Source organism: Portunus trituberculatus, chromosome 32 (genome assembly GCF_017591435.1).
Source record: "Portunus trituberculatus isolate SZX2019 chromosome 32, ASM1759143v1, whole genome shotgun sequence".
Lineage (NCBI taxonomy): Eukaryota > Metazoa > Arthropoda > Malacostraca > Decapoda > Portunidae > Portunus > Portunus trituberculatus.
This window is the reverse complement of record NC_059286.1, coordinates 9,131,140-9,146,139: the sequence shown is the minus strand read 5'-3', so window position 1 is coordinate 9,146,139 and position 15,000 is coordinate 9,131,140. Positions and strand designations below refer to the sequence as shown.

The 15,000-nt window shown below is 45.6% G+C and overlaps 2 protein-coding genes across 2 annotated transcripts in view; both read right to left on the bottom strand.

The window, feature by feature from the left end:
- The window catches only part of LOC123511964 (integrin alpha-4-like), a 23,247-nt gene extending 20,709 nt beyond the window's left edge, over positions 1-2,538 (bottom strand). The window contains exons 1-4 of the mRNA XM_045268073.1: positions 2,216-2,538; positions 1,257-1,390; positions 681-793; positions 1-108 (exon numbers count right to left, since the gene is read on the bottom strand). The exon at positions 1-108 is cut by the window's left edge and continues 43 nt beyond it. Of these exons, the coding sequence (XP_045124008.1) occupies positions 1-108; positions 681-793; positions 1,257-1,390; positions 2,216-2,379 (519 nt within the window). The 5' untranslated portion in view covers positions 2,380-2,538. The remainder of the gene's footprint in view (positions 109-680; positions 794-1,256; positions 1,391-2,215) is intronic.
- Positions 2,539-3,486: 948 nt separating this feature from the next.
- The window catches only part of LOC123511963 (endoglucanase A-like), a 25,917-nt gene continuing 14,403 nt past the window's right edge, over positions 3,487-15,000 (bottom strand). The window contains 17 exon segments of the mRNA XM_045268072.1: positions 3,487-3,994; positions 4,120-4,497; positions 4,634-5,934; positions 6,258-6,290; positions 6,293-6,352; positions 6,545-6,898; positions 7,096-7,206; positions 7,846-7,969; positions 8,112-8,279; positions 8,609-8,641; positions 10,002-10,178; positions 10,381-10,758; positions 11,828-12,283; positions 12,507-13,078; positions 13,081-13,869; positions 14,022-14,117; positions 14,465-14,745. Of these exon segments, the coding sequence (XP_045124007.1) occupies positions 3,815-3,994; positions 4,120-4,497; positions 4,634-5,934; positions 6,258-6,290; positions 6,293-6,352; positions 6,545-6,898; positions 7,096-7,206; positions 7,846-7,969; positions 8,112-8,279; positions 8,609-8,641; positions 10,002-10,178; positions 10,381-10,758; positions 11,828-12,283; positions 12,507-13,078; positions 13,081-13,869; positions 14,022-14,117; positions 14,465-14,729 (5,475 nt within the window). The 5' untranslated portion in view covers positions 14,730-14,745 and the 3' untranslated portion in view covers positions 3,487-3,814.

The window sequence follows — 15,000 nt, the reverse complement described above, 5'->3', positions numbered from 1 at the left end:
TGCGCCGCTGGCCGTGACGTCGCCGATGAAGGTGATGTAGCACGCCCCGTTCATGAAATAATCATTATTAAAGGAATACCTCTGATTTATCCACCTTGGGCTGCATGTCTGAAAGAGGACACAAGAACATCAAGGAAGCTGCATGATGCCTGAACATCTACACATCTACTGACATACACACATAAATACACTAAATAACCGAACATCTAATGATTTAATGTCTCGTTCCAAATCAAAACCTATGAACCTGTTTCAGAATCAAATGCACATCTATACTCTTTTCTACTTCCATATTTGCCTTCAGCTCCGTTAGCATTTCCGCCTCGCTGGCAAGATCAACATATGGGGCTTATCTGTCTTCCGGAATGCCACCATAAACACAACACACACACACACACACACACACACACACACGCCGGAGGCGGCGAGGCAAATGGGCAAGCCTCTTTAATGTGTAGCCCCTGTTCACCTAGCAGTAAATAGGTATGGGATGTAACTCGAGAGGTTGTGGCCTCGCTTTCCCGGTGTGTGGAGTGTGTTGTGGTCTCAGTCCTACCCGAAGATCGGTCTATGAGCTCTGAGCTCGCTCCGTAATGGGGAAGACTGGCTGGGTGACCAGCAGACGACCGAGGTGAATTACACACACCTCCCTCTTTCTCTCTCTCCCTGTCAGTACTCACCACTATCACCGAGTCTGGGTCATCGGGGCGCAGGTCGAGTGAGCCGCCGAGCCACCCATAGTCCTGCAGTGTCTCGTACTGAGAGTTCCCGTTGCCTCCCACCGACCCGTCAGCTGTGAAGGGAAAGGAGAATGTGAAGTGTGTGTGTGTGTGTGTGTGTTTCATCATTTTCGATCTTCGGATAGGCCTGAGACCAGGCACACACCACACACCGGGACAACAAGGTCACAACTCCTCGATTTACATTCCGTACCTACTCACTGCTAGGTGAACAGGGGCTACACGTGAAAGGAGACACACCCAAATATCTCCACCCGGCCGGGGAATCGAACCCCGGTCCTCTGGCTTGTGAAGCCAGCGCTCTAACCACTGAGCTACCGGGCGTGTGTGTGTGTGTGTGTGTGTGTGTGAGACTGGTTATGACCTTTAAACTCTTGATTAATTAGAATTTTATTTTTTTTTCCTATCTTAAAACATAATAACTTAATGACCTCTCTCTCTCTCTCTCTCTCTCTCTCTCTCTCTCTCTCTCTTGCAAGCACTAACAACACCTATGAACTCTCAAGCCAACCTCACCTGCGTCTGTCACAACCAGCTGGCGGCACGAGAATTGAGTGGCAGGTAACTCACACAGGTACACTGCGCCACGCTCCTTCACATTCAAGTTCGGCAGCTTGGTATCGTTAGCTCGTGGGGCGCCGACTAGAGCCCTGTTAGAATTGCATTAGTCTTGAGCTAGCTGCTAGAGGGAATCTCACGGTCTGGAGAGGATGTGAAAGTTAGGTTATCTGTTATTTTTTTTAAGAGTGAACGGTTGAGAGATAGAAGTGAAAATGTGATTAAAAATGTGATGTTTTGTGAGTGTTGGTGATGGCAATGGTCAGGAAAATGAACGGTGGAGGGTTAGAAGTAATAAAAATGTGATACTCTGAAGGTGTTGCAGTATTGGGAGTGTTAATGTGGTGTTTTATTGTATAGAGGTTAAAAATGTGATGTTTTGTGTGTTGGTGATGGCAATGGTCAGGAAAATGAACGGTTGAGGGTTAGAAGTACTTAAAATGTGATATTCTGAAGGTGGTGCTGTGTATTGGGAGTGTTAATGTGGTGTTTTATTGTCTAGAGGTTAAAGTTAAAAATGTGATGTTTTGTGGGTGTTGGTGAAGGCAATGGTCAGGAGAGGGCGGTGCACAGAGGTGGTGGGTGAGCTATCAGTGCCACGATAGACTCATTACCTTGATACTAAAATTGAATGAATTGTTACCTGGATGATGGATAGATGATGGAATGGACAATGCTGAGAATAGAGAACAGAAGGATGATTTGGATGCCAAGTGGTAATAATGATGAAAACGATGGTAACAATAATGAAAACGATGGTTATAACAAAATCGCTAACGGTGAAGATCCAAGTATAGTAGTGACAAGGATGATAGATTAGGTCTGATGGTTACCTTACGTACAGCGAACATTACAACGTGAAAACGAACAAGCCGAAGCCAGTGACGGAAAGTACAGTAAAAGAGACCAGTACTCACCACGAGGAGGAGTTGGTGGTGAAGAGGGCAACAGTGTAACCAAAATAAGCCTCCCTCTCCTGCAGCCATTTCTCCGGATTGCTCACCACGTAAGTCCAGTCCACCTCAACATTGTACGCCAAGGAAGGAGAGATCACGAAAAGCAGTAACAATTTCTTTAACATCCCGACGAGGAATAATACAAAGCAGTGAACCCAACACAGCAAGCTAACACACTATTGCTGTCCCTCCATTCCGTTGATCTTATATCTTGGTTATCTTTCCCTTGCGACAGTCGAGCATTATCTTATCAAGAGCAGGATATTATCTTGTACCCGTCTTTTTGTCTCGAGGGAGGAAGTGACTCATCCAGTGATGCCATAAGCGAGTCATGGAGCTCAGCTGTAATGAAAGGACCACACGTTCTCTCACTCTCATTACTATCGTCCGCTTCTTTAGAGTGGATGAGGTGCGCGTCACATCATTTCCAAGGCGAAGATGATGTGTGAGATGCAGGTGCAGGTTAAGACATTCAGAAGGGAATAAGTGTGTGTGTGTGTGTGTGTGTGTGTGTGTGTGTGTGTGTGTGATAAGGCACACCTGTTTGACGCCTCCACCAATTTACTAACGCGGCTGCCACTACAATATATATCCCCGTCAACATTAGGTACAGTTGGCATTATAAAAAGTACACAGTTAATTTAATCATAAGCAGACAGCAGTGATGCCGAGACGACCGTCCATCAGAGTTGTCGGCTCAGATGCCACACACCGCCAGCCACACCCACACCACCACACCTCCGTCCATGAAAGTCAGATTATAATGAATGGCTTCACATTAATTCAAGCATCGTTAAACAAGCACCTTTTCAGAAAGTGTCATCGCGCTAGCCATGATGAAACATCAACGCGCGTAAAGTATGAAGTCGCGGCTTGCTTAAGGCGACGCTAGAGGTCAACAGTACCACGTACTCTACACAGGCTACAGCACTAAATACTCTACATCTCGTATGTCAGCAGAGCAGCAGCGCGTCAAGAGCTTAAATGTTTAGAAACTCGACTACTCACTGGAGGCAAACGAAGTAACCACATCTAACCGGAAACAAAGGATGAATGTACCAGGGCTGGGTTGCGTGTAACATCCACAGAATCCAAGCAGCGACTGGTGAATGACGGTCTCGGGGGCTCGTCCTACTTCGATCTGCAGCTTCGAACAACAGAGCCAGTACCAATCGCCTCGAAAATCAATACATAAATGAAATGATAAAAAATGGGAAAATAAAAATTAGATAAATGAATATATCTTTTCATTTCGTACAGGTGTTGAGCTGGATCTCACCCTTGAGAGTTGGTTCTATATTGGTTTACAATAGTCATCTTGTGCTTTATTTTGATTCATATAGTAGCTACAATCAGATGCTTATGCGAAATTGATCTTGCACTTACACTATCCATGCTACATAGCGCTGCTGAAAGTATTATAGCGTGGGAGTCTTCTCATTACATGTATCTTCAAGATAGAAATATTGGTTTCTGCTGATTCTGCTTCATGTTAGGTTTGTGCTGATCGGCACTCACTCCATGCAGCAGCCGTGCATGGAGTCTGCTATCGCGACCACGTCAGTCGATGCAGAGGAGGGAGTCATTGAAGGTGATGGAAGTAACTTGAGGCTTGGTGCCCACGTAGCTGGCGATGAAGTTGATAGTGAGCGTGTTCCCAGCCGTCTGCATACCGTTGTATGATTTGTTGGTGAGAGTGACGATCGTGCTGGACGTGGGGAGAGCATCGGCCACCCATACCTGCAAATGAATTCATTAAGGAAAAAAATTAATAAAGTAAAATTAGTCTTTTTTTCCGTAACTTCAAATGGTTTGGTGTCGATGCGTTGATAAAATTTTTAGTTTCGTATCTTCTATTAACTCACCTGGAACTGACTCACAGCACTAGAGAAAGTGAGCTTGATGGACCAAGATTGTGTACTGAAGGGAATCTTTACAACTAAGTTTGCTTGGAAGTTTCCTAACCACTCGTGTGTCTGCTGCACCATGCCACTGATGTCACAGCTGGAGGAGCCTCCGCCTCTCGTGGTGGTATCAGCGGGCGTGGCGGGGCCTAGTGTGGTGCCTCTGCTACAAAGTGATACGTCATTGAAGGATACAGAAGTAACTTCAGGCTTCGGTCCGCTGTAGCTAGCAATGAAGTTGATGGTGAGCGCATTACCAGCTGTCTGCCACCCGTTGTATGACTTGTTGGTGAGAGTAATGGTCTTGCTGGGCGCGGAGGATGGGATCGCTACCCACACCTGGAAACAAAGGACAGCTTAAGTTGCTATTACACTGCTCGAGAACGTAGTTAACCCATAAAGCATATTCAAAATTTTACAGATATCAAAACGCAGAAAGTAACCACGAGGAAAGATCCGAGGGCAAAGAACTCACCCTGAACTGCGTCACAACACCGGAGAAGATAAGCATGACAGTCCATGACTTTACTGTAACAGGAACTTGTATAATCAGATTTGCCTGAAAGTTTCCTAACCATTCATTTGTCTGCTCAACCATATCGCAACTGGAGGAACCTCCGCCATCTGTGGTGGGCTGAGGACCAGGCCTTGTGGGAGGTTGCGTGGTGGTGCCGGAAGGTCGTGTCGTCACCGGTGCAGTGGTTGTGGTCACCGTGCTGCCGCTGCATCGTGCAAGATGCCGTAGAGCAGCCACAGCGGACTGAAATCCAGCGTTGTAATCACAGGCCACTTCATTCTTGACATAATCGCTCCTCACGTCAGCATAACTGTCATCTTGGCCCGGACCGCCGACCAGAGCGCCATAAAGGATATGTGGGTTTGGGTAGGGACTGTGAAAATCAGGCCATGAACAAGGTTCAGGCGGGTCCTTGCAAGAGCTGCTGGCGTGGTGTGGACGCTGCGGAGGATTGTTGCCGAAACCCACGACGAAGCTGCGGCCCGTGGATCCCAGCATGTAGTGAATCTGCTGCTTGCCAAATGCCCGGTACTCTTCGCTCTTGATTCCCAAGTCAGCTGCTCTCAAGCACACGAAAGCCACGTTGGCGGCGTATCTCAAGGAACCCCATTTACCAATAAATACAAGACCTCTGGGAGTTCTAGGTTTTTCATTGATGATTTTGTTGCAGAAACTTTCGAGATGCTGAAGATATATCTGTTTCTCGGATGCGTCAGTCAACTGTGCTAGCAACACCATGGCTCCGGGAGTCTTCTCAGCCCAAGAAAACTCTTGCACGCCGCTGATGTAGATATTCGAGTAGTGAGCCTTTGCCTGCGTGAGGAATGTCTCCTCGCCAGTGGCTCGGTACAGCCACAGCGCTCCCCAGGCCAGTTCATCGTCATAAACTCCCCAGCTATAGTAGAAATTGGCCGCATCGGGAATAGAATCGGAGTATTTCCCCCGGAAGTTATTGGCAAAACTATACAGCTGCCGTGCGTGCAGGAGGCAGCTATCACTGTAGGCGGAATCCGAGTCCTTGAAGAGAATGGAAGCGGCAGCGAGGGCAGCGGCTGTCTCCCCGGCCAGGTCAGAGCCAGGCTTGCTCTCCGTGATCTTGTAGGCGGGTCTGTACATGTTCATGTCTTCAGGACGACCCCAATAATTGTTACCTATTTCACCATTCCCCACCTGACCATAAAAGACATTGGGAGCAACGTGCGCCTTCAGAAAGTAGTCTGTAGCCCATTTCACGGCGGCACGCATGTTCGCCATCTCACCTGGAATGAGTACACAACCAAGGAAAGCACTAGAAATTAGTGTCTGTGCTAGATTCATCCAATGTAATTCAGATATGCAACAACTGAGAGAGAGAGAGAGAGAGAGAGAGAGAGAGAGAGAGAGAGAGAGAGAGAGAGAGAGAGAGAGAGAGAGAGAGAGAGAGAGAGAGAGAGAGAGAGAGAGAGAGAGAGAGAGAGAGAGAGAGAGAGAGAGAGAGAGAGTGAGTGAGTGAGTGAGTGAGTGAGTGTGTGTGTGTGTGTGTGTGTGTGTGTGTGTGTGTGTGTGTGTGTGTGTGTGTGTGTGTGTGTGTGTGTGTGTTCACCTGCTGCCTGGTAGGCCTCGGCGTACTCCACAGCCCCCAGGCCAGGACAGTCGTGGCACTCGCCATTGGATAACCAAATTTACCGTAATCACCAGCTGTGGACGGTAAGAAAAGGTACATAACAGTTGCAGTAGTAGTAGTAGTAGTAGTAGTAGTAGTAGTAGTAGTAGTAGTAGTAGTAGTAGTAGTAGTAGTAGTAGTAGTAGGAGTAATAGTAGTAGTAGTATTTATATTACTTTCCAACCAGATTAAAAAGATGAGATGGCGTTCTGAACAGCCAGACCCACCGTCATAGTAGCCTCCCTCCAGGTCAACTCGCTGGTTGGTGTCGGGGTCAATGGCGTCATCTGTGGCAGAGTCTCGCCGCCACGTCACTCTCTGCGAGGCGGGGAGGAACCCGGAGCGCTGGGCCTCGTAGAACAGCAGTGACTTATGCAACACTTCGTCATAGTCGTAGTCTGTTTCATCTGAGGTACAGGAGGTGGTAGTAGCAGGTGTTGTGGTCGTCAGCGGCGGTGCAGTCGTCGGAGCTGTGGTCGCTGGTGGTGCAGGAGTCGTTGGAGTCGTTTGTGTGGTTGCCGGTAGTTTGGTTGTCGTTGGTGTGTTCCCGCAGACATTCTCCGTAACTGTTCCCTCTGTTTCTTGAAGAGAGACCTTAAGTTTGTCTTACTATGTCTATTTGGAAACAAGTAGCAATATAAGAGAGAATAACAAGAAGGTAAAGGTTAAATGAAACAAAGATACGACAAACGATAAGGACACAGACTCGAAGAACACAACGAGCCAGCACGCATTGAAATCAGTGGCTAAGACAAGAGCATCCCAGCACATTACTGACCCACATACTCCCCGCCTGAGATTCTTTCATAGGTGCATCTGAAGCCGCCTCTCCTGCTCACCGATCCGTCACTGGTGAAGCGAATGGTGATGGCACCTTGCCCGAACACGTCTGATGGCCGGCGAGGGGAAAGATGAAAAAAAATACTATAAGAAATCACGTATTAAATGTTAATTCTTCCTTTGTTACATCTGATTAATGCATATGTGAACTCTAAACCGTAAGAGAAGCTACAAAACGAGATAAACTTTCATATAGCAGTCTCTAAGCACAACCTACTTATCTGTACCCACTTATCCCCACTAGCCATTAATCCATCTCATTTTATTCCAAGTCTACCAGTGAACTCGGCACTATCTGGGAGATATTTGCAAATCTAACACTGCAACGCATATCTTGATGTGAAAAGCTATTAACAAGTGCAATAGTTCCCACGTTAAACTATCATCGGAATCATACATAAAAACATTCATTAGTAGTTTCAATCTATTAAAATGGTAAGAAAAAAAAACACCCAAGAAAAACTAATAGATTTCACTAAAGGCTGGTAAACCATCATTAGAATTATGCAAGTACTTGAAAACACTTACACTTCACTAAACACAGCTCAAAACACCAATACTTCCACAAAACTGCTAGACTATCATAACAAAGAAAATACACATGGTAGTCCAAGTAACTTCCATTCAAGCCAGTCAAACCATCGCATCCATCAAATGCCATTAAGAAAACCACTGCCACGTAACTCACTGACGAGTCTGGAATTCCCGCACTTGTGGATTCCGTTGATGCTAAGGGAATCGTTCTGGCAGCCCCGGGAATGCTGGAGATTGATTCTGGAGCAAGAGAGTTTGATGCGCGCGTCCTCGCTGGCCTGGGAAAAGATGAGTTTGAAATGGAAGAATGAAAGAAAGAAAATGAATGAGAGAGAGGGAGACGAATGAGAGAGAACGAAAGAAAAATGGTTCACACACACACACACACACACACACACACACACACACACACTCACTCACCAGAATTCTATAGATGCACTCCTTGTTGTGTGGGTATCTCAGCGGGTATCTGGGGCTTCTGATGGTGCCCTTCGCCTCCTGAAACGTCCCGCCGCATGCCAGGGTCACCGCGGGACACACCACGCCCACCACGGCCACCACTGCACACCAATACTTCATCTGCGAATTCTGAAGTACGATTGAAGTGTAGGATTGAAGTGTAGGAATAAGCATAGAATGAAGTGAAGGATTAAAGTGTGAAAAGTGTCTTAGTTTGGTCTCATGTGCTACAAATTTCTTTTTTAACCGTGTTATTTACATGACTGAATATTTATGTGGCAACGTCGTGAGGAAGGTGATCAAGTGACGTGCCAGCTCGTCATAGGGAGTCGTCAAGGTGTTACGTATTCTGGTCTGACACACGATTTATGTTATATTTCTACTGAAAGCTATAATCATTTCATGCTATTCATGTCTCGCTTACCGGACATCTGAATCTAGCGGAACGTGTCCCTCACCTTTCTGTAACCATTAGTCACGCGAAAAAGCGTCTGAGAGAGAGAGAGAGAGAGAGAGAGAGAGAGAGAGAGAGAATACCGCACAATACAGCTTTGAAATACTATCCGAGACGGCTTCAGTTGCTCTAACAATTCTCCAGTGCAGTCCACATACTCATTCGCAATGTACTGCATAAAAGAATAACAATGATACATATTTCAGTAGTCTGAATTCATTTCTTTGTGTGATTGGCATAAAACTTAAGTTATTCGAAAAGAAGATTAATAAAGCAAATGTTTATTGCTGGACCACTTGGAAGGAAATCCAGTGAGTCTGTGATAAAAACACAAACATTTCAATGCTCACAGACAGAGCCGCGCAGTGAGTTATGACTTACGTACAGTGTATTAATACACGGATCACTGCTATCCCTACCACAGCACGTACAAATGTATGGAAATGTCTCCAAATTTAATCAGTGATATATAATGATGGAATTGCGCCCCATGAAAGTATTCCACAAGCTCACACTACAGGAGGACGATCACCACGACTGAGCTGAGGAGTCAAGACTGGAGGTGCAGGTGTCCATACTCCTTAAAAAAACAGACAAGTGTTCATTTCTTATGCTACACTTGTCAAACAATCCAGGTCTCGCTCTACAGAGAAAAGGGTCACGTTTTGCTGTCTTACATGGGCCCCATTATTTCCTGCGAGGCGTCCTGCTAGGAATACATATTTCATGATTAGTCTCCTATCAATTTCTTCTAAAGATCCCGTGCTTGTATTTCCCAAAGGCTCAATGGAGAGAGAACGTGCGTCCCTGCGCGTGTCATAAGTTCTAAGCACTAATTATTCCCCCGTCAGATGTTTCACTGAGTTGGTAGAGGGATACTGTTGACACACTTGCAGACTGACAAATATGTTAGCTATTTATCTGGCAAATGGCGCTGCATCGTGGGGTCATTGTTATTTATATTGACATTCTTATTATTGGAAGATATGGAGTAACGAAAGAGTCATTCCGCTGGTGCCCTGACTGCCAGGCGTCCCATAGGATAGTCATAGATGTTGATTGTTTTCCTTGATTTTATTGTTTTCGATAAATAATGGAACAATTTCAACTGGAAACAATTCAAAACTATCTCTACTCTCACATTCTCAAACAGAAAGGGTGATGAATGAAATGGCCTTTTTATTCGATTGTTAGTGACGGATCATTAGGATGCTTCAATGCATTAATCTATAAACAAGGATGATAAGTGTAAATAGGCAATATGTTTATGTAGGGGCCACCATGTATTTGTAAACCTGATGGCGTCTTTTAGCTTCCCTCATTTTCTAATTTTCTTACGAATATCACTAATCATACATGAAGAATAATGACCATTGACTCTGACTCCACAAAAATCAAATCAGACAAATAGCATTGTCAATGAATGCGATAGAGGTAACCTTGGGCTTTGCACCACTGTAGCTGGCGATGAAGTTGATGGTGATCGTGTTCCCAGCCATTTGTGAACCGTTGTATGATTTGTTGGTGAGTGTGATGGTGGTGCTGGGCGTGGCGGAGGCATCGGCCGTCCACACCTGGAAAAAGATATATGACAAGGTAAGTTGCTTGTACAACAGTGACTACTCTCTTGAAGAACTTAAATTACTCAAAAAATTAAAGAAGAGAGAACCTGAGTAGAACAAACTATCCACTATTAACCTGTTCAATGAAAAACGAGAGCATGTTTTAATAATTAAATGGTGCATATCAATATCGTACTTGCATTTCGGAACTCACCTGGAAATTTGTCACAGTCCTTGAGAAAGTGAGTGTGATGGACCACGAGTCTGTATCAGAAGGAACCTTTACAACAAGATTTGCCTGGAAGTTTCCAGACCACTCGTTTGTCTGCTGGACTGCGGCACATTCAGTAGAGACTCCGTTAGTGGTGGTTTTAGTGCTGGAGGATGTCGTTGTTTTTGCTGCAGCTGTGGTATCCCCGCTGCACAGCGGAGTGCCGTTGAAGGTGATGGAAGTCACCCCGGGCTTGGCACCACTATAGCTGGCAATGAAGTTGATTGTAAGTGTGTTCCCGGCCGTCTGCACGCCGTTGTACGACTTGTTGGTGAGTGTGATGGTGGTGCTGGGCGTGGCGGAGGCATAGGCCGCCCAAACCTGAAAATAAAAATTTTTGAATTTCAAGTGCTGCTGAAAAATCAATGAAGCGTCAGATCACGGCAGCGATCACACACCAGTGGTTGGCTAGACCGGGGCATGAAGGAGCTTGACTCCTTATAACCTTTTCAGTAAACACAAAACATATATATATATATATATATATATATATATATATATCTGTTTGATCTGCTGCAGTCTCTGACGAGACAGCCAGACATTACCCTACGGAACGAGCTCAGAGCTCATTATTTCCGATCTTCGGATAGGTCTGAGACCAGGCACACACCACACACCGGGACAACAAGGTCACAACTCCTCGATTTACATCCCGTACCTACTCACTGCTAGGTGAACAGGGGCTACACGTGAAAGGAGACACACCCAAATATCTCCACCCGGCCGGGGAATCGAACCCCGGTCCTCTGGCTGTGAAGCCGGTCTATATATATATATATATATATATATATATATATATATATATATATATATATATATATATATATATATATATATATATATCTGGCTTGTGAAGCCATCGCTGACTCGTGATCTAACCACTGATGATCGCTATATATATATATATATATATATATATATATATATATATATATATATATATATATATATATATATATATATATATATATATATATATATATATATATATATATATATATATATATATATGGATTTATAAACGCGAGTCTGAGAATAATGAGTATTTTACTTACTATGGCAAATAAATATAAGTGACATATATATCTATAATTAACTATCAAGTTATTTTCCACTTGCCAGTAACGAGTGTAGAATTGTATCAGTATTGTCAAAGAATTTATTTAAGTACTGTAAATAAACACACTGAATAAGAATTCGACAATGTTAGAAATAAAAAAGGAAACCTATTATTTACATAAACTTAATCTGCAATAAAAAACTTGCGAGCTGAATAGGTATTTGCATTTTCTCTGTCTAGTACAAATCTTTTCTTGGCTGAAAATTTGTCCACGTACTTTACACACAATACCCTGGCGGACTCTTGCTTCAGTAGAGAGGCGCCACTCACCTGGAACTGAGTCACTGTACTGGAGAAGGTGAGTGTGATGGACCACGACTGAGTGTCGACAGGAACCTTCACCACCAGATTCGCCTGGAAGTTTCCTGACCACTCGTTTGTCTGCTGCACCATGTCACTCATGTCACAGCCGGAGGAACCTCCACCATCCGTGGTGGGCTGAGGGCCAGGCGTTGTGGGAGCCTTGGTTGTTGTTGTTGTTGTTGTTGTTGTTGTAGTTGTTGTTGTTGTTGTTGATGTAGTAGTGGTGTCTGGTGCAGCTGTGGTCCCTGTGCTGCACAGCGGAGTGCCGTTGAAGGTAATGGAAGTCACTCGGGGCTTTGCGCCACTATAGCTGGCAATGAAGCTGATGGTGAGCGTGTTCCCGGCCGTCTGCACGCCGTTGTATGACTTGTTGGTGAGTGTGATGGTGGTGCTGGGCGTGGCTGAGGCATAGGCCGCCCACACCTGAAAATTAAATCGTTGAAATTGAAATATTGCTAAGAAACCCTAATAAATAAGATTAAGGCAACGTTCATACAATAGTGGTTAGTGACACGAGGCTTAATAAAGATACTTGAATTCTCTAAACCTCCGGGTAAAAAAAAATATATGGTAATCACGGACTTTCAAACAGAAAGAAAGAGAGGAGAAAAAAACACTCCTGCGTCAGTAGAGAGGCGCCACTCACCTGGAACTGAGTCACTGTACTAGAGAAGGTGAGTGTGATGGACCACGACTGAGTGTCGACAGGAACCTTCACCACCAGATTCGCCTGGAAGTTTCCTGACCACTCATTTGTCTGCTGTACCATGTCACTCATGTCACAACTGGAGGAGCCTCCACCATCCGTGGTGGGCTGAGGGCCAGGCGTTGTGGGAGCCTTGGTCGTGGTGGGAACCTTGGTCGTGGTCGGAGGCTGCGTGGTGGTGCCGGAAGGTCGTGTCGTCACCGGTGCAGTGGTGGTGGTGTCTGGGGCGGCTGTGGTCACCGTGCTGCCGCCGCACCCTGCAAGGTGCCGCAGAGCAGCCACAGCGGACTGGAATCCAGCGTTGTAATCACAGGTCACTTCATTCTTGATATAATCGCTCCTCACGTCAGCATAGCTGTCATCTTGGCCCGGACCGCCGACCAGAGCGCCATAAAGGATATGTGGGTTTGGGTCTGGACTGGTGAAATCATTCCAAGAACAAGGTTCAGGCGGGTCCTTGCAAGAACTGCTGGCGTGATGTGGCCGCTGCGGAGGATTGTTGCCGAAACCACGACGAAGCTGCGGCCCGTGGACCCCAGCATGTAGTGAATCTGCTGCTTGCCAAATGCCCGGTACTCTTCGCTCTTGATTCCCAAGTCAGCTGCTCTCAAGCACACGAAAGCCACGTTGGCGGCATATCTCAGGGAGCCCCACTGGCTAAGGTAAACAAGACCTTTGGGAGTTCTAGGTTTTTCATTGATGATTTTGTTGCAGAAACTTTCGAGATGCTGAAGATATGTCTGTTTCTCGGGTGCGTCAGTCAACTGTGCTAGCAACACCATGGCTCCGGGAGTCTTCTCAGCCCAAGAAAACTCTTGCACGCCGCTGATGTAGATATTCGAGTAGTGAGCCTTTGCCTGCGTGAGGAATGTCTCCTCGCCAGTGGCTCGGTACAGCCACAGCGCTCCCCAGGCCAGTTCATCGTCATAAACTCCCCAACTTTTATAGAACTTGGCCGCATCGGGAATAGAATCGGAGTATTTCCCCCGGAAGTTATTGGCAAAACTATACAGCTGCCGTGCGTGCAGGAGGCAGCTATCACTGTAGGCGGAATCCGAGTCCTTGAAGAGAATGGAAGCGGCAGCGAGGGCAGCGGCTGTCTCCCCGGCCAGGTCAGAGCCAGGCTTGCTCTCCGTGATCTTGTAGGCGGGTCTGTTCATGTTCATGTCTTCAGGACGACCCCAGTATGCGTGGTCCAAATCTCCAATCCCTACTTGACCGTAGAAGACATTGGGCGCAACATGGGCCTTTATAAAGTAGTCCGTAGCCCACTTCACGGCGGCGCGCATGTTGGCCATCTCACCTGGAGAAGACAAAGTCTATTCATTTCCTACTCGCGGAAGTAGCAAGTAGAACGTTAGACTGCCAGGCTTAGAAAGAGAGAGAGAGAGAGAGAGAGAGAGAGAGAGAGAGAGAGAGAGAGAGAGAGAGAGAGAGAGAGAGAGAGAGACTCACCTGCTGCCTTGTAAGCCTCGGCGTACTCCACAACGCCCCAGGCCAGCATGGTCGCCGCTCCAGCCATCGGATAACCGAACTTAACGTAATCACCGGCTGTGAATTTATTTAATTTCTGTTACTATTGATGTCAATATTAGTTATTATTATTATTATTATTATCATTATCATTATTATTATTATTATTATCATTATCATTATTGTTATCATTAGGATTATCATTATCATCACTCTTATTACTATCATTATCATCATTGTTATTATTATCATCATCATTGTTATGATCATCATCATTATCACTATCATCTTCATTATATATTCAATTTAATATCTGGAAAAAATGAAAATAATAAATAACTTCCAGAGGAGCTAAAAAGATTACTTATGCCGCTGAGGCGTCTGTGAAAAGTGTAATTTTCTGAGCGGGCAACTGCCAGACCCACCGTCATAGTAGCCTCCCTCCAGGTCAATTCGCTGGTTGGTGTCTGGGTCAATGGCGTCGTCTGTGGCCGAGTCTCGCCGCCACGTCACCCTCTGCGAGGTAGGGAGGAACCCGGAGCGCTGGGCCTCGTAGAACAGTAGGGATTTATGCAACACTTCGTCATAGTCGTAGTCTGCGTCCCCTGAGCTGCAAGGAGCCGGGGTCGTCACTGCGGGACACAGTACTACCACCATCACTGCCACTGCCGCAAACCGCAACGACCTCATGGCCTTTCAGGATGCGCTGTGTAGATGAACATTGCGTGCCTCTCTTAGTTTCTCTCGGAAGATACAACATTATTGTCATTAGTATCATCAACAATATGTTCGTGATATTACTGTAAACATTTTAAACACTGTTCTCGAAAGTGTTGGCTTTATTTTGCCACATCAAGCTGTAATACTACTAAAGCTTTGTTAGGAAAGAAAAGTGGTTCCCATGCTACATTTCTGACTAACACAATTGATCTTTGGAATAGTGTTTGCCAGTAAATTACTC